The sequence below is a fragment of the Drosophila bipectinata genome, chromosome 2L (genome assembly GCF_030179905.1).
Source record: "Drosophila bipectinata strain 14024-0381.07 chromosome 2L, DbipHiC1v2, whole genome shotgun sequence".
Classification (NCBI taxonomy): Eukaryota; Metazoa; Arthropoda; class Insecta; order Diptera; family Drosophilidae; genus Drosophila; species Drosophila bipectinata.
This window is the reverse complement of record NC_091736.1, coordinates 17,421,949-17,441,499: the sequence shown is the minus strand read 5'-3', so window position 1 is coordinate 17,441,499 and position 19,551 is coordinate 17,421,949. Positions and strand designations below refer to the sequence as shown.

The window sequence follows — 19,551 nt, the reverse complement described above, 5'->3', positions numbered from 1 at the left end:
CACATGTTCGACCCCCAAATGAAAAGACTTTCGTTTGTTCTTCATAACGCGGCTTTATTGTAGTGTCAATAAATATTTATAACTTTCTAAGCACATGGATGTCTACTTATATTGCTTATGTAACGACTTTTAACTAATTGTTTTTCATTTGATTTTTAAACTAACGTCTTAACCGAATTGCATTAGCCTTAAATGCATTTCAAGCCTAGGAAAATGCAATCTATTGCACTCCCCCTGCGCCAAAAACCTTAGCGAGAGTGAGAGGAGGGAAAAGTGTCTAGAACCGAGGATTAAAAACTAAAATCTAAACATACTCGCATGTACTTAGGATCTTGTTTATTCATACATTATTTATGTGTGTCTGCTGACTGGACATAAGGATAACAGATAGGTCCTTGGTAATGAATTGAAACAGTATCCGAGAGTGCGATATTGCAAGACTTACAAATAAATATCCAGGTAAATTACATTTAAATTAATTGAGGTAGAAAATTACTAAAGTAACACATATGTTGGTCGTAAGGCAAGTGGTAGGCGACTCTTGTAGAGTCTCTCGGTCTGTCCGTCCGTCTAACTGCTCATCTTCGATTGAAGCTAACCATAAACCTAGGATTAACTGAGGCATATTCGAACTAAATACATACAGGAAACGCGTGGTTACATCTATCTATGTCTTGCTTAGCTAACTCTAGTTAATGTATATTTTAATTATCAATATGTAGTATATGTACTCTAATGCATGTGGTTCGCATTGGATAACGGATGGAACGGGGATCCATGACCGAATGCTGAGTATGCTGAGGTATTCAATTCTCTCTGACAAATAAGTACAGGCATTCCCAGTTGTATAAATAATCAAGTAAAGTATTCCTCTATGCTGATCCCTAAAACTAGGCACATGCGTACGATGTGCGTTTGAAAATTGGCAAGTTTTCCGGAGACAAGAATGGGACAACTCGTGGAAGGTATCGTTTCAGGGTTTCAGCTCCGGCGAGTCTGAGGCTGAGGTAGTTCGGTTGACCGCGTGAGTTCCTGAGAGAGAGTTTGGAGTGGCTAGACTTGGAACTGGAAGGCTGTTGTCTTTGTGGCTGGTGGCATGCATCATGGCACATCTGAATTATCCGCACTGCTAACATGCGTCAGTGTTTATCCTTTCTATGTTAAATGCGACGGATTGTTTGGGGGCTGCTGCTGCTCCTTCTATAATCGGTAGTTATGTATTTACAGGCTTCGCTTTCAATGTGAAATCTAACTTAACAATCTAGGCTTTAGCTTTTAATGATCTTTACTCTGGTTTGTAGTCCTTGGTGGGGGCTGGGCTCCCCCTGACATCTTCCCCGACTTGTATACACAGCAGGTACTCGTGTATGTGTAAACATACCATATAGGCCTACGGGCCCACATAATACATAATGTATATCCGTATAGGTTTAGTTTAAAAAGCACAACATTGAATTCTACTAGCGCAATATATGGTTTAGTCCTAGGTTTCACTATCGTATTGTTTCGTATCGTATCGTACACAAAAACTGGTATACATGAGGATAAGGCTACTCGTTACATGTGTTCCATGGGTAATCGGTATACATTTGTGCTGTCCTGGTTCGTGTCCGTGGTCTTGGCGTCGTCCTTGGCATCTCTATCATGCCCTGCTCTTATGTGTTGTGCACACCCTCGTCCTCGGAGTAGTTGTCCTCGGCATCGGAGTTGGCCACCTCGTGGTTGCTGCCCGACTGGTTGTTGTCCAGGCCCAGATCCATTGGCTCGGAGCCGTCGCGTCGCATCTCGGCGCCGTCGTGGTCTGCCACCTCGTCATGGCCCTGCATCCTGTGTCCGGTTCCGGAGTTCAGGGCCAGTGGCCCGTGGCCGTGCGGGGACAGGCTTCCGGGTCCCTGGTCGTGGCGCAGGATGGGCTCAATGCTCAATCCGGGTCCGCCTTGGCCAAAGGCCGGATTGCCGGCAGCCAACTTGCTCAGATCGAACTGTCCGGGCAGAAGGCCGGGCGGCAGGCTCTCCAGGCTGTGGCCCATGGCATTCAGCTGGGCCATCTTGGCGCGCAAGGCAGCGGCAGCGGCCTGCTCCTGGGATATACCCATGCCTGAAAGAAGGAGGAGCGAGGTATTAGTAGGTATTCAGGATTCGGACATAAAAAACCACTTACCGAATGAATTCTCTGTGATGAACTGCAGATAGGTGTCCAGCAGGGACTGGCCCGCAGCATTGCTGGTGGGGATCTGGACGCCCAGGTCCTTGGGCTGCTGGCCCAAGGCAGCTGCCGTGGCAGCCGCAGCCGCCGCCTCGTTGCGCATCCGGGCGTGGCCGAAGTTGCTCAGCAGGCTCTCGTGGTAGCGACTCAGATCACTGCTGCTGCCGCCCATGCCGTAGAGTCCGTTGCCGGTGGTCAGGTCCTCCGGATCGTCGTCGGAGTCCTCGGCATCGTCCAGGGGTCCTCCGCTTGCGTTGCTCAGGTCAAGCTTGCTTTGACTACCGGCTCCGCCACCACCGCCGCCGCTGCTGCCGCTTCCGCCAGTGGGAGAGGCGCGGGCTCGCAGCTCCGCCGGTGAGATCTTCACGCCGGCCTTGGCCAGGAGGCGAGAGGCCAGCTCCGGATCGAAGGCGCTGGGCATGGGCAGGACGGGCAGGTCCTTGGTGGAGATGCCGCGGTGCTGGCGCGACATGTGCGAGTGGAGGCTGTTCCGGGACTTGGCCACGGTGCCGCACAGGACGCAGCGGTAGCCGGGGCACACGGTGTGCTTGTCCTCCAGATGGGTGCGCAGCGTGTGGGCGGAGCGGTAGATCTTGCCGCACTTGGGGCAGGGCCGCGGATCGGTGGCGCGAACGCGCATCTCCAGGGAGCGTCGAGAAACTGCAAGATGCAAGTGGAAATTTAGTCATGTTTTCCAGCAAGATATCCATCAGATAGCCCAATGAAAAGCCTCATCTCTTCGTTTGCTCTTTATTGTTCACCAAAATAGATCTGCCGTCTGCACATACCCACTCTCGAGATCTCGACCTGGCAACACGCAGATGCAGATACTCGATACTCGTTCTAGAATCTAGATACATTTCTCGCCCCTCAAACAATTCAGCAAACTAAAATGGCATACATGTACTTATGGCTTTTAGGCATTATAACTACGTTTGTAAAATTGTCCGCTTCGAAATAGAATTTATATTTAGTCGGAAGTCGGTTAGTCTCGACTTGCTGGAGTTACGGTTTTGTGTTTAGTATCTCTCTGTTTTTTGATTAACATTATAGGAACCTTTTACGTATGTCTGCTCTTGGAGTGTTTGACTGCCAATCGAATAGAATTTCATTAACTTAAAGGTAAGAAACATAATACATTTCGAATTTTGAACTTTTCACTAAGTCGAATCGATTTGTGGTTAACCTCTCCTGTGTCGTGTCTCATTCAATGCTCAACTTTAGTTTAGATTTAGTTTTGTGTTTATCGTATTTAATTTCTTGGTTTTTGGCTAAAAATATATTACGCAGGCACATTCTATTTTGTTTCAGTATCAATATTCATAATAACTACTCTATATATTTCTATATATATTTACTTTCTTTGTTGCTGTTTTTAGCTCATTATCTACATGGTTGACCATCCTCTATGGCTTAAATTATACGTATCTTGCTCAGTTAACTCTAATTATTCTTGTGTGTTCTTTGGGTTTCAATTACCATTACTTTTCAGTTTAATACTGCACTTGCTTTACTGGAGAGCCCTAGTAGTGTTAAGGAATTCATACTTTTGAGATTTATTCTGGCCTTAGGTAAAGGTATGGGGGCCGTATTTACTTTATCGCATATAGGAACGTAATAATTGTTTTAGGTATCCTCTATCCTCTAGCCCAGAAGCGATTCTCTACCGTCGCCAGCCAAGGAGCTTCTCCAAACGCTAGATTTCGTACTATTTCTACACTTTCCTAACAAATCATAAAACATTTTAGGCTGAAGATTAAATAATAACGCTCTGATGGACAAAAAACTGACTGAAACCTGCTATATGCTTGAAAAAAACAAAGAAAACTTCAATGGCTGAGTGGCGGACTGGAAGCGTTTGCAGTTAGTAGATGGCTAACAGGCAAGGTCCTTGTGCGCTTACAACTACGTTTTAGGATTAGTGGACTCCGACCGCGACTCCGGTTTTGGACTACTTTTGGCTATCTACGATAGATGCGAGTGTTCTGTTTCCTTGGATTACGAGTTAGATTCGATTTATTGTCGACTGGGAAGCAGCAACCTAGAAAGCTGGGGAGGATCATTAGCTCACGGCCTCGCAGTTTCATTTGAAGTCCGGCCCGCCGGCGAATGGACCGCCGGAGGAGCGCATGGCCTTCATCTTGGCCCACTGCAGGGTGTGCTTGATCCGCATGTGATTGCGAACGGAGTTAGGATGCGCGAACCGGCGACCGCACTCGATCACCGGACACACGGGACTGTCGCGCGGGTAGTGGCGGTCCAGGTGCTGCCGGAAGACTCGTTGCTCTAGCGGGGTTTCGCATAGAGGACAGGGCAGCATGTAGTTACTGCCCCCGGCTCCAGCTACAGCTGCGGCCACGACTCCTGCCCCGGCTCCATTTCCATTCCCGCCGGCTCCAGCTGCAGGGCCGGTTGGGTTTCCCGCTCCTGTCACCTGACCCGGGCCGCTGCCGTTGCCCGGACTGGCCGATGCTGCTGTGGCGTTCGCCGCCGCCGCTGCAATCGTATTCTGAAAGAGCTCAGGAAAGTCCCTGGATCGGCTCAGGGCTATGGTCCTGGCCATGAACAGATTGGCGGTCAGTTGTTGCTGGTGCGACACCGACACCGATTGCTGCAGTTCGTCCAGGTACTGCTGCTGTTGCTGGTGCTGCTGTTGCTGCTGGTGTTGGTGTTGCTCCTGCTTCATCAGGAGCGTCTGGTAGAGCGTGGACTCGCTGTCCTGCCGCGTTCTCTTCATCGTCAAGGATATGGCCGAGGAGGCCGATGACGACCTATCGTCTTCGTCGTCGTTGTTGTTGCTATTGTTCTGCTGCTGCTGCTGGTTGTTGTTGCTGGAGTCCATGTCCTGGTCATCGTCGCTGTCGTTCCAGGAGCGAGCCGACGGCGTTGGCGAGGAGTTGGCAGACCTGTTCTTCTTGCTGTTGTTATTGTTATTGTTGTTATTGTTATTCAAGTGGTGATGATGGTGGTGGTGGCGATGATGCGGCTGGTGGTGGTGATGCGGCTGGTGGTGGCTGCGCCGCTGGTCGAACATCTGCCGCTGCTGCTGCTGCTGTTGCATCAACTTGGCCAGCTTGCAGGCCGCCGGACGACGATCCGCGGCGTGTGCCTCGTGGGGCTGCTGCGTCTGCTGTTGCTGGACGGCGTCCTCTCCCGCTTCCGGCTCGATCACCTCCTGCTTGATGCTGTTCTTGGCATTCAGGAATGTGCCTGCGATCCATTCGTTTTATGATTTTTGTTTTTTTGGGAGGAGGAAGTCAAAGTCAATATCGAAAATCAGAAGCTATGTAAAGGTTTATTTAATTTTTTGCTTATAAACAGCTTCAAATTTTGATGTTCGTGTGCATCTGACGTGTGTGTGTAATGGACATCCTTGAGACTTGATTTTGAGCCAATTTTTCGGGTAACGAATTTCTTCAACTACACACACACCAGTCTCCAGCTTTTCCGATTCATAGTCTTCATTGTTTAGCCAATTACATGGATATAGATATTGCATATAACATAGAGCCTTTAACTTAGATATATTATACAAAAATACTACATGAATATCAGATTTTGGACAGGCAGGGCAGGCAAATAATTGTACAAATCATATTACTGAAAGTGCAAACATTCTAAGAAACTAAAGATTCGAATATATTTTATACAGAATAGTACTCTTTCTTCTTGGATGGCAGGGAAACTCACAAAGGTATATTTTTGGGTTGATTAAAATTTAAATGATTTTGTTCTAATCCCAGAAAGGGCCACCAAGGGCGGGGAAGGACTATTGAGAAAAAGGCGTATCGCGTGTCGGGGAACCATTGCCAGATTGGACGCTCGTACAACTCTATATGCGAGCTGCGATTGTGCATGTGTATCCAGTATATCCTATATCCTAGTGGCGTGCAGAAACACACCTGCCCCAGCCCCATCTCCGGCCCCATAAAGGAGTATCTTTTGCATACCGCCCGCTCCCATTTGCAGCGCCATTTTCATTTGATTTCCCTTTCGGGCTTTCGTTTCAATATTCGATAATAATAAATATTGAAAAATAAAACGCAATTTAATGTCTACAAAATTGCCAAGGTCCATGCCCAATATTGAGTCATTTTCCAGGGTGGGGGGAGGCAGGGCAGGGCTGATACGAGGGTGCAGGTCATGACGCAAGGCGACCCCAAAAGACGAAACAAAAACAAAAAAAACTCAAATCAAATTAAACAATTTAGTTCTGCCTTTGTGCGTGACAACTCAAGGGAGAAGCCAAACAAACCGGCTGCATAAATATATCAAGTGAAAAATACAATAAAATCCAATCGAATAAAATGCAAAGCTACAATATGCAGTTGCCCAAGCCCCCACCGCCCCTCCCAGCGCCCAATACTCCCAATTGCCCTTTTTCCCGCCCGTGTATATAAATATATATGTGGAGATATAGATGCAGCTGTATAGCTGGCTCTTTCTGGCGGATGAGCTGCCATATGCATGCTTAGATGCACATGAAACATGCATGGCCGCATCACAGTTTTCTTCAGTGAGCAGCAGAGCATCCTGGCCGGTGCCGAGCTCCTCTTCGATTGGCCGGAGAGGACATCGAGGGCAGGACCGGGCAGGACAGGACAGGACAGGCTAGGCCGCCGATCGCCTTTGACCAGCCAAGCACATTTCGAATTTGTCACATTTGAGGAAACCGAAAGGAAGCTCGTCCTGCCTGCAACTGACAGCCACAAGAACAAGAACCGACCCAGGACACTCGGTGGCCCGGATCAAATCAGGCGTAAGATTTTCCCTTCACCCCTTTGCTGGCAGGTGCATTGCTTTTTTTACTTTGCTTCCGAAATATGCGTTTCCAAAACGGTCACAGGTGTGTAGGGATAACCCGGCCTGGAAGGAGGAGGCGAGGACTTGTGTGCTCTGGTCTGTGCGTAATTTCCTAGTCCCTTCGGTGGCTGTGCATAATTAATGAAATATAAAATGCGAAACTCAATTTTCGCTAATAATTATGCATCATAAAATAAAAATCTAGGTTCTAAGCTGAAAGGGTAAGAATTTTTCTTACTCCTGCCCAGGGATGATCTGATTTAGTTTTGTAATTGTTAATTTCCCCAAGGACTATGGCTATTCCTGGGCGTGTGCACCTAGGTATCCTTAGACCTGGGCTTGGTGCTCCACAATGCCATCAATGGGCCATCAATTATAGCCGCATGCGAGCGCGTGGTTATGCAAGAAATCGGTCTCGGACATGGTAGCCTCCGCACCCACATCAATTACCAGCAGAGCATTCAATCGCAGGACGACGGCAATCAGTCCCAGTCCCAGTCGAAGTCGTTGTCGAGGCTCTCCGAGATTCCGATTCCTTGCATGTCGCGGTCCTGTTAGCGGCAATAGAAATTAGCTTTATTAAAGATAAAGCGACGACGCTACCCGGGTAACATTTCCTTTCGCGCCAAGGGGCCATTACAAAGAGTCCTCCTCCTCCTCCGCCCCGCAGGACTCGTTTTGCATTTCGAAAATGAACTGCAAAATGGGGTGGAGGAGGGCAGGCGGCAAATAATGAATTTTTCTATATAAATCACTCGCGTCAATGGGCCTGGCCCATTGATATTATGGCTCTCGCGCCTCGCGGCCCGATGTGTAAACATTTTCCAGCGGCGCTTTGTCTCTGTCCGAGGGTCGAAAGGGTTGTCCTGCCAGCCAGGAGGGGCGCGGGACGATTGTCCTGGCAAAGGGTGCGTCGTAGGTGTGTTTAACGGTCATTTCTCGATGTCTTGCGATCGTTATCACCTCGCTTATTATTATTATTATTGCTGTTATGCATATTTTGGGCTCTTCGCCGGCCACTCTCTTGTAACTCTGTCCGGCCCCTTTGTTCTTATTGGAATTTATTACTTAATAAGTTTTTCTTTCTGAAAAATGGACATAGGATGGCCTCTTGTCTTGTCTGTCGACCCACCCAATCGCACTTTTACGAGCGCTCACTCAGCAATATTCCATTGCTTTTGAATTTTTCAGAGTGACCGCCAGAAATCTAGGCGGATAATAAAACTATAAAGCTGACGGTCCAACAACTAGGTTTTTATTAATTTTTATGTCCCGTTTTATTTGCGAATCTTTGGCCATAAAACGGGTGAATAGATGCCGCCGGCTCAAGTATCTCGAGGATACAAATTAGAGCAGACGTCCTGCAGTCCCGTCCTGCAGTTTTACGATCTCCGGCCGCCGAAATAGTTGTGATTGAATTATGGATAAAGTGGATTACTCAGAACGGCAAGTGTCGTAAAATCGCTGACCGAATTCATTAGATACGCACTCTGGCCTGGTCGCAGTTAATTAGCTATCCTGTGGGGTATCTTGTCAGTGGCAGGGGATGGGGCATTCGGATTTATCTTTGGAAAACCCACTTTAGATTGCCAGCGCTGCCCAGATGTCAGACGACACACGCCAGAACAATCCATCTCTGCATTTGTTTATCTTATAAATAAAACGCAGCCACAAAGGAAACAAACAACAACACAACAACAAAAAATACAAAAACTGGGAAGAAAAAAAAAATGGCAAAGTTTTGTCCGCCAAAGAGGGCGGGGCAGCGGCACGTACGCCCAGCCCAGCCTAGCCCCGTCCAGCCAGCCAGCCAAAAGCCAAACGAAATGTTGTTTAAACTTTGCAAACAAGTTTTGCTAGCTCGCTTTCTTTCTTCCACATTTCTTTTGGGATACCCTAAAAGGAGGTCCTACGAATTTGATAGATGGTATGATCTAATATTTCTCATAAGAAAGCAATTCTTATAGAAAAGAAGCACATCCTTGACCATAAGTTTATTCCTGAAATACTTCTCTAACTAATTTTAATTAATGCCTTCGAATCTACAACTACCACAAGGTAATCAAAGTACAGAAAGAGTATTAAGGACATTCGGTACCCTTTTCTTGCATCATTTTTATCTTTTCTGTCCCTGCCTTTTCCGGTGTAGCTGTATGTGTGTTTTGGACTCGCATTCCCTCATAGATAGCATTTGAAATTGAAAGCGAAATTGCCGTTGAGCATGTGTGACGACAGTGGAGATTCCGGAGGGGGCGTAACGCGGGCACGGACTTACGGGACACGAGTGATATATGAACTGGCAGGCCATCTCCTCCTACTTCTCCCCCAGCTACCGAAATTTGCCGAAACACCGACATCAGCATTGACATCGCCATCGAGTCGCAGTTTTGGACCCAAAGTATACAAAAGTAAAAAATGGTAAGTGACGCCTCGAATGCATATTCAAGGCGGGCGGACACATGCCAAGATCAAGCCGGGAAGTTTTGTGTGTGCAGGGTGGATGGGAGAATAGGGCAGGATTCGGGCATGGATTCCTGGATGCTCGACAGCTGCTCCTTGGCCTGTGACGAATGTTGATGGCCCCGTCCGATAATGCCGTTTGTTTGTCTGTTTTTGACTTTGTTGTGTTTTTTTTTAACTTTTGAAATGAGAAAAGTTTTAGTGCGGCAACGTGTTTTTAATGCGATTGAGAGCCGAGTGTGTGCTCAAACAGAACCAGAAAGTAATAATAATAATCCGGAATCCAAGTCATGTGAGTCCTGCAGCGCGAGCAGAAAGTGTTGCCTACTTAGGCGGGCAATCGAAATTAGCCTGGTTTAAGCGGCCATATAACCAAGCTGGTGGTGGCCATAAATTAGTCACTCGGCCCAGATGTGGGTGGGTGGTCCAGTTAAGACGCATACACAGACACTGGCACACACATGCACCCACTCATACACACACGAGTGCAGAGATAAAGCGGGCGAGCAAGTTAAAAAGGATAAATCGCTTGTGTTCATCGCTCTTCGCACATAATAAATGTATCTTTTACTTGCGCCGCATGAGGAGCGTAAGTAACTCCCCGTGAACCACCAAGACACCGAAATCGCCCACCCACCACACAGCACGCACACAGATACCCGCCCGTACACACACGGACGAAGACGAAGGACTCATGTATGAGTTGTATATAAAGTTAACAGCATTTGGCTATCTTTTTGCAATTGATGTATTACACATAAAAGTTTTCAGCTCGACCCGAACACCCGCACACCCAGCCCGGCCCGGCCCGGCACACACTCAAGCATCCATGTACTATATATTATCTATGTGTGTAAGAAGTCCAAGACAGCCACGTCCGCAAACAAAACGCACGCATACAATTACAAAACTGTTACCCGTACGTGTGTCCCTTGCGTGGCAGTGTGTGTGTGCCATGAGTGGGTCGAATGGCCAAGCTTAGGGGGGATGAGGAAGGGGTGGGGTGGTTCGGGTAAGACAGCAAAGGAATATTGTTAACCGACTACAAAATAAATACGAAAACTTTTAATGCCCCCGGCTGCCGAGGCAAACGTTGAAAAATGCTTTGCCTTCACCAACACATGGATACACCACACACACACACACATACAGAAGCGAACACAAGAAGGACTCACGCACACACTCACACCGACAGACAAAGGACAGCTGGGACGGACATGAACGTCTTCGGACTCATTGCCACTTGCAAGACTCAACTACATACAAACAGACAGATTCAACTACACGGGCTCTTGGCAGGGGGTGGGGAAGGGGTGAGGAAAGGGAAGGCCGGAGGAAAGGTCCTTTATCTTGCCGTCTCCCTCTTGGGCTGTGGGCTGTGGGCAGAGGGCTGTGGGGCTGTGGGTGTGCGTGTAAGGACATATGCATGCGAGCGAACCCTTCGTTCTCACCCTCGGCCCATAACTCATCTATCAATTTTCACGTACTTGGACCGCAGTTGCCCCTGCCCCGTGGCACGCCCCCCTCACCGCCCATTTTCAGGACTGTGGGGCTCGCAAAATATGTGCGACTGCTAGTGTGGGTGTTGGTGTGTCTGTGTGTCGGTTTTGAACCAAAGCAGGCGTCTTATTGCCGAAATGTAGCCTTTTGCCATCTTTCCTTTTGGGCCAAATACAGTGGCTCGAAATTAATTTGGTTAATGGGGAAAAAAGGGGGCATTAATCATACTTTCGTGGTTTAATTTCTAATAGTTTATTAGATTACTAAAAAATTTTATTTAATGTCTGGAAATACTACACGAAACTATTAATCCTTTTTGAAAAATTAAAAATCATTTTACAAAGTTGAGAAGTATGGCTGAAATACCCAAACTTTTTCAATATTTTCTAATGTCTGTAAAGTCTTTAAAATATTAAAAGTTATAAAAATTAATTATTAATTAATTATTAAAATTTATTTTAATCATTTTCCCTATTCTCTCTATTTGATCCACTGTCCTTTTGGTTTAAAACCGAACCCGACTCCTTGGGTCCTGTGTACTTAAAGTTTTCTTCTCTACATCCGCACACTCACTTACCCGCCCAACTACACACACACAGCCCGCCAGGACACTCACCAACACACATGCAGACACAATACAAGAACGGACCCAACAATGAAAGCTGACAGCCCCAAATGTCATTCTATCTTGGCGGTCATTAGAACGGAGTTCACAAGGTGAAGGGGGCAAAGAGGGGGTGGGGAGGGGGGAGAAGGGTTGGCAGGGGAGTGGAGGCTGGGGCAGGAAGGCGGTGAGCGATGTTGGTTCTTGGCAAGCAATTCGCTCCTCACATCGTCTTTGGCCAAGATTATCTCCTTTACTTTTGGTGGCAAGAACTTTTTGCCCCCCACCCCCTTTGGCTACTTCTTCTTCTGGCTGCTTCTTCTGGGTTGTCTGTTCTATTCGATTCGGTTTTTTGGCTCGGTTCTGCATGAAGTATTTTACTCTTTTTCCATACACTCTCCATCTCACACACACATACACGTATATTAAGTTGGCCCATTGTTTTTCGTTGTCCTTGTTGCCTCATGCAACTAAACACTCACATCTACATACAAGTAAGTGTGTGTGTGTGTGTGTGCTATTGATGCGGCTAGTTTGATGTATTACCCCAAAAAACGAAATGTCTGTATCGCTTATGCGGGGCTCTAACGGTCCTACAGCCATGGAATGGAATAGAAATGGGCATTTTGGCATTTCGATTTAGTGGCTCACACACACACGTGCACGGAGTGGAGAGACAAACGATGATTACGCCATCGCTTGCTCTCATTCTGGCAAACACAATCACACACACACACACATACACACGCTAGGTCTCTTTCCCTTTTTTGGGGTCTTCTATCTCTTTCATGCGGGCCTTTTTATGGGCATTTTGTATAATACATCATCGACAAACATGTTTGCAAAGTGTGTACGAATATTATATGGGAATCTAACTTGTTGTTGTTGTTGTTGTTATTGCTATTGAGGTTGAGCCTTTCGTTTCTGTTGTTGTTGTTGATTTTTCCCTAGTTGTTGCTGTTGCTTTTTGCGCACGCTTTTCCTCTCGTGTTTTCCTCCGGCAAACTCTGGCCAGCTTGTTGGCCCAACCGGGGGGTACATGGGCGGTGGGACAAGAGGGGGGCACATGGGCAGTAGTACAAGAGTGGGCTGAGCGGAGAGCGGCAGGATGGTGGTGGACTCGGAACAATTGCAAGGACATGTGCGATGGATGCTGACGTTGACGCCAATGGTGTCGGTAATGGAATGGCAATGGGTGATGGGCGGTGGGCAGGGGGCGGTGGGCGAGAATGCTTAGGCCGCTCTGGGCCGGGCGGGTGGTCAAGGGGGGTGGCGAGTGCGGGACTCCGGCCAGCTGCTGATGGGGTTGGGAGCGAAGATGGATGTTCGGCCGGGCGGCAGGGCTGGTGAGGTTTGGTCCGAAATGTATTCGCTTTGAATTATTCCAAAATATACAGCAGCCGCAGCCTCAGTCGCAGTTAACAGCGCTGCCAGCCGAGGCAGCAAAAAAGTTTGCCCAAAGTTTTCCCCTGTCTCTGTATGTATGTGTATGAGTGTGCGTGTGTGTGGAAAATCCATGTGTCCATGTGTGAGTTCGTCTCGGTTAGTTTGGCGTACAGTTTTGTGAATTTGAATTAAATGTACATAGTTTTAGATTGCGTAATTCATTAGTACAGGCTGCAGCAGCCTGATGCCCAACCACCCTATCATTTCTTTGCCCTCCCCTTGGCCAGAATTCCTCCCACCCTCCTATCGCCCCACCTCCCCGAAAAAGGCGTCAGCACGCACGGCCAAATGATGAACGATGCGGTCGTATGTGGTTAACGTTGCCGGGGATTAGGCGGTGCGATGCTATGCGAAGCCCGGCCAGGAGCTGGGATGGGGGTAACTTTTTCCATGTCTGCCAGGGGGCTTCGGGGATTTGCTCCATCTATGCTGATAGGTGTAGGGGAGGGCGATTTGCTCCAAGCATTCACTGAATAGCTTAAATAGCTCAAGGAGCTCCATCCTTTCTCGGATGGTGGGGGGGTAGAGTGGAGTGGGTAGTAAGAGCGATCATTGGCTACTAGGATAACTTCTTGGGAGTTTTCAAATATATTTTAAATTCTAAAATATCTTATAGATTCTAAATATTTGTTGGTTTCTTATTATCCTTTTAATTAAAGGATCTTCCATGACCCTTTACAAGGCTCACAGTGAATGATGCTAATCTCTTGCCGGCTGATTGTGAATCCTTTGCGGTTTTCGCCAGGAGCAGCTGTTGAAAGAAGCTCTTCGCCCGGAAACTAAAGTCGAGTCAAAGATGAATTGCTCCAGTCGGCGGTCGGACCTTTTCTTCTCCTGCCCCTACCGCCCAGCCACCCACTCTTTCGTCCTTGCTCCTTTCTATACACCCAACCATCCATCTAGCCATCTAGCCATCCTACCATCCAACCATCTATCCGTCTATCCTTCCAACTATCCATCAGTCCTTCCATCGAACACTTGCTCCGCACTATTTACGGTACAATTTATTACTTTATGAGCAGCGAACTACCCACTGCTGCCCTCCGATCCCCGGCCACTCCTGGGATGCCCACGCTTTGTTTACGGACCAACGATTGTATTTAACTTCATTGAGCGAGGAAGGGGGGGAGCAGTGGCCCAGGGTGGTGGGGTGGTTTTTTGGGGGGACGAGGGCAACCGATATGGTTGTATATGCCAGGGTGTGAATGAAATGCGATGGTAATGAATGTATGAATTTAGAACGCAACTGAAAAGTGGCGAGACAGCCGGGCGAGATAGTTTTTGCCCCAGGACCTCCCTCTAGCCTCTAGCCCCTCGCCCCGGAGGAACCACCACCACCTCCTAAGCCTTTTCTATTCATCAGGAGGCGATGCGGTTGGGAGCAGGACAGGAAATGAGTAGAGGAAGTTTTAGTTTCATATTCGCACGGTTCGGTTCCAGGGGCGGTGTGGGGGTTTTTGGCGTTGGGCGCTGGGCGATGGGCGATGGGGGGGTGTTGGCACTGTGGTTAGGGGGGGAAATGAGGATGGCATGCTGTAGCTCTATCTCTCTTCGTCTCCCTGCCGCGCTATGCGTGGTTGGCTTGCCGTGTGTCTGCCTGGGCGATTGTCTATGTGTGTGTGTGTGTGTGTTAGAAAGTTTGAATTGTATTGAAATTGTATTTTGTTAAAATTCATGTTTGTTATTGCTGTTTTAGTTGGTTGTGCTTGTGTTGTTGTTGTTGCGCTGTCGTTGGCCAACCGTTTTGTCGGCCTGTCTAGCTCTCTCTGTCTGACTCTATCTCTGCATCTGCATCAGTCTGTGTGTTTGTGTGTGTGTTTGTTTCATTGCGGCACACAGGGCGTATGAGTAATTTCATTCGCATGCCTTTGCTCTGGTTTTTTGGTTTTTGCGAGTAATTTTCTGACAAAAACCCAACACAACTCCTTTTTTCCTGTTTTTCCTGTGCAGGAGCTTAGTCGAATTTCGAAATAGTGCAAAATAATATAGAAATATAGAAACTAAATCAATAAATGCACTGAACAAAATGGGCTCTTAATTCTAACAGATTTTATCAGAAGCTGGAATTTATTTTATTTTATTTATTTTTTTGGAAGGGGGTGGGGTTACGGTTCTCTGGCCGTTTTGGGTCAAACACTGGACACCGAAAGGACCGGGGGAAATACATCATCGACACGTTTGCAGGGTGGCATAACGAACACCCCCTGACCCCTTGACCCTCCCCCTTTCCCCACTTAGGAGCTGGATTCGATCGCACAAATTGCTCATTGCTGAGGAAATATTTGCAATAAATTTAGTTTATGGCGTCGGCTGTTGGCGCTCGACTGCCCGCCTGACTGACACCCTCTGTGCCCCCTAACACACACACACATACACAGTCGCATTTAACCTCGTTGTAGGTGGTGTGGCCGTCTGTCAAAGCCTAAATTATATGCGAATGTGTGAGCCGATGGGTGGGTTCGAGCCCGTATCGAGTGGAAATATTAAAATGCGGAGCTCACCCACTCGTCGGCCCCCCAAACACATGTGTGTAGCCGAGTACGTGTCGGTTTATTGATGTAATATCCTTCAATTATTATGGATATTTGCCGCATTCCAGCGCAGTTTAATTTTGATATTGCATAAACGGAAGGGAGGTGGAGCCGGAGGCGGAGGATACCGGCGGAAACCGGGCACCGCAAAAGAGTTATTTCTGTTTCGGCGTCCACCCTTAATTAACTGACCTCCAGAACGGCCTGTCAACTAACCCCACCCCTCCCTGTCACGGCCATCCCACCCCACCCATGACGCAAAAATACCAAATCCAACCCATTGGGATGTGAAAGACACACAGAGATCTGAAGGAAATGAAATGCAAACAAATGCCTTTCGTCCTGGAAGTGTGTGTCTGTGTGTGTTGGTGTGCGAGTGCCAGTGCCAGTGCGTGTGTGCGGGGGTGTGTGTTTGTGTGAAAAGGATATGTAAGAAGAGTCGCTGAGTGGAAACCCTCCTTTGCAAGGGGTCGGGGGCGGTCGAGTCCTGGGCAGCAACTACTTTCGCATGTGCGGCAATAATTCATCCATTAAAAGGGATATCAATGCGTCAGAGGCGGAGGAGCCCAGGGGGGTGGGTCGGGCAAGCTGGGACCTCTCCACAAAAGACAAGACTATAAGGAAGAGAGTGAAAGAGAGGGAGAGGAAGAGAAGGGAGAAAGCAACGGGGTCAAATGGAAAAAGGCCGAGCTGAAGCAAGTTCTCGTCTTCCGTTTCTAAAACCACACTTACACTTCAAGAAAACCTTCATGGAGATAGAAAATTAAACTATTTTAGTTTGAAAATTTAATATTTTCATTAATAAGAATAATAAAATTTTTCTCTAATTGAGTTTGCAGCTGTCTAACTTATAAAACTCTAATATCTTTATAATATTTTCTCTTAATTTGTCAATCTATTTTTCTCTCAGTGCCTTTATCAATAGAAGCTGCCTAGGAAAACCGAAGCTACGGGTGATAAGCGAAAAATGCCGACAGATTGCAGTCGCCAGAAACGAAGTGAAGCCGAAGAACCCAAGAACCGAGAAGAAGGCCACAAGGACTGACTTCAAATGGACTCGGCCGGGGACTGAACCCACTCACACACAGGCACACACCCACTTACACACTCACATGGAGCGGCATCCATATGGATTTATGTAAATTCTATGCCCAAAAATGACCTTTTTGCCAAGGTAAAGTCTGGGGTGGGAGGAGGGAAGACGTCTTTGACTTTTGTAATATTTTCGTTGGAAATAAATTCGCATTTGAAACGGATTCGGATTCGGATTCAGATTCGGATTCGGTAAACGAAATCCTTAAGCATACAAGTGTGTGTGTTGGAGGGTGTGTGTGTGGGTGAGTGTGGAGAGGGGGGGATGGATGCTTTGTTGCCATATACGACGACCACTTGAATTTAAAATACAACGTGGCAAAAAGGGCCAGCTTCGCCTCAACCCCTTGGATTTGAAATTGGGATTGGGATTCGGATAGGGATTGAGTCTGAGTTTGGGAACCCGAGAACCCGGAGACCAAACGAAATTCAACCCTGGCCGACACCAAATAGTTTTGAGCTAAAACTTTTGCATTTGCCCCCCGTCCGTGCCACTTGTGTCTGTTTTTGCTGTTCTGTGTTTCTGTTTCTATGCCTGTGCCCGTGCCAGTATCTGTGTCTATGTCTGAGGGTGTAGTTGTGTGCGTTAAGCTCAAGTAGTAGCAGAGGGAATTTTGTTTAAATTTAATGTATTTTCTATAGCAAACACTTGTCCACTCTCCCAACCGAGTCAGGGCCTCCCAACCCATCCGCCCACACACTTCTTTCCATTCAGGCGAGCGAGAGGCAAGACCAGATAGAAACCGAGATGGAAACTTATTCCTTCATACATAATAATAATGGTTTTTCATTTCCATTTTTCACATCTACTATAGTATTTCCAAAAAGTTGGAGTGTGTGCGTGCAAAACAATTTCATTTGAAGTTTAAGCAGAAAATTAGAATTTTCAAGTGTAGCAATGGGTTTATCCCTCTCCCATTCCTCATGTGTGGAAACCTGTCCGCTGTCCGTTTTTGGGTTTCCAGTTTCTGGGCTTTTCTTTTAGGAGTAGAGGGGGGGTGGGCATGACTGGGTGGGCACAATGACATAATCCCTCATCTACATAAACATTAGAGCGGGAATTTAACTCAAAAGTTTTTAGTTTCGGTTTCGTTTTCGGGCCATCCCCCAATCGGGCCCAGCCTCCGAAGCCGCAGTCAGGACCCAAAGTGTCCTGGCACTTTTGCCACTTTGTTGCCGCTGCCCTGCTCCTGGCCCCCCCATATATCTACTCGTGTAGGCCAGGGGGTACCAAACTTATATACTCCAACGCACACACACTAGCTCACACGGCGACCCATCTATTCACCAACACTCACTTGAGTGTGACGTGCAGCAGATGGAGTTTTTGAAATTAATTTGATAACATTTTTGTTTTGTTTAGTTTTCGAAGCCGGGCGTGGCATTCGGCTGCCCACGAGAGCTGCCACCTAAAACTATATATATATATTGTGCATATATATGAAAATTATCTGCAATAGTTCCAGAATACTTAGCCCAAAGGAATTTTGAACAGCAAAGATCGACAGCGTTTTGTTGCCTACTATTTAGGGGCCTCGTGAAGTCGGTGGATCATCTCCACTTTTTATTACATTTCCTTTCATTTTCTCAATGACCCAACAATGTCCTGGACACGGTCGGGGATACATTAAACGATTGAAGCTGGACCAGGATACAAGGACACGGATACAGATACAGATACATGCGACAGACGCACGCACTGCAAATGTATTTCCAATCATTTTACTCATTATCCTGGCAAAAGTTTTGCGCCCCCATGTGTATGGGTGTCTACTTGAACATTTTCATGTCCTTCGCTCATTTGCAGCAGCTGGAGATGGGTGTGTGAGTGGTGGCCACACTAGGCGCGGTAAGCTGCCAGGACTCTCCACCATAGGAGGAGCAGTGGCAGGAGTTGGGGGGTTTAGTTCGGCGTGTTGGCGTTAATGGTTCTTGATGAAATGAAATAATGGGTGCGTTTATTCACGTAATGTATTTGTATTTGTTACAGCAACAACAACAACAAGAACAACAGCTATACTAGCAACAACAAGAACAGCGGTCCTAGCAAGGACCCCGCACATATTTACAATAATAACACAGCTCGTAAAATGAATAACTGAATGGTATGGAATGAATGATTGAATGCCGGATGGAATGAAAGCGGCGCCCAGGCGACGCCGACAAAGGGCAGCCGGCTAACAAAACGCTTTTCGTTAGTTTTCATTATTTTCCGCATTTAAGCGTATTTATTCCGTTGTTAATCGAATTTATTAAATGCAAACACGCCAACAAACGAACCAGGACGTAGGACGAGCTACGTATGTGTGTGTGTGTGTGTATAGCCAACACGCACCTTTCGACCACCCCCTCTATGTCCTGGCTGGGTGCGTTTTGTTTGGCTTGAGAAATAATGTTTCTCGCATGCTTATTGCCTCGGCCTGTGCCTCCGGCTGCTAATTTTACGCATTTCACGCAGCTCCGAGACCCGAAAGGAGTCCTGTAAAGCCTGCGTCATTAAATGTCTCTATTGCAGGATCTGCTTTAAGCCAAAATCGAAAACAAACACCGACAACACCCAACTAAATGAATTATCTACGGTGTAGATGGTAATCCTTTGCCTTCGAACTGAAATTTAGAGACTTGGTCTGCAGAGTCTTGGTAGTTATCGGCCAAAGATTAAATTTTAATGAGGACGACATGGTATATCCTTGGAATGCATTTGCAGAAAATGATATGAGATGAGAAGATACTTTCTGAGAGACCGAATTAAGTGCATTTGTGGCCAAGATTGTTTGTGCCGATGGAGAGAAAGAAACTTTGCGCATTGGCTTCCCGGCCAAAACCCAGACAGCGCCAGTTGGTCCGGCCAAGTTGGATGTCCGCCCCGCCCCCGTCTAGCCCGCCTCCTTCCGCCAACTTTTGCATTT

The 19,551-nt window shown here is 47.3% G+C and overlaps 1 protein-coding gene across 1 annotated transcript in view; it reads right to left on the bottom strand.

The window, feature by feature from the left end:
* Window positions 1-41: 41 nt before the first annotated feature.
* Window positions 42-19,551, bottom strand: part of ab (BTB/POZ-zinc finger protein abrupt) — a 32,996-nt gene continuing 13,486 nt past the window's right edge. Inside the window, exons 6-7 of the mRNA XM_017251678.3 lie at window positions 2,162-2,866; window positions 42-2,098 (exon numbers count right to left, since the gene is read on the bottom strand). Of these exons, the coding sequence (XP_017107167.2) occupies window positions 1,656-2,098; window positions 2,162-2,866 (1,148 nt within the window). The 3' untranslated portion in view covers window positions 42-1,655. The remainder of the gene's footprint in view (window positions 2,099-2,161; window positions 2,867-19,551) is intronic.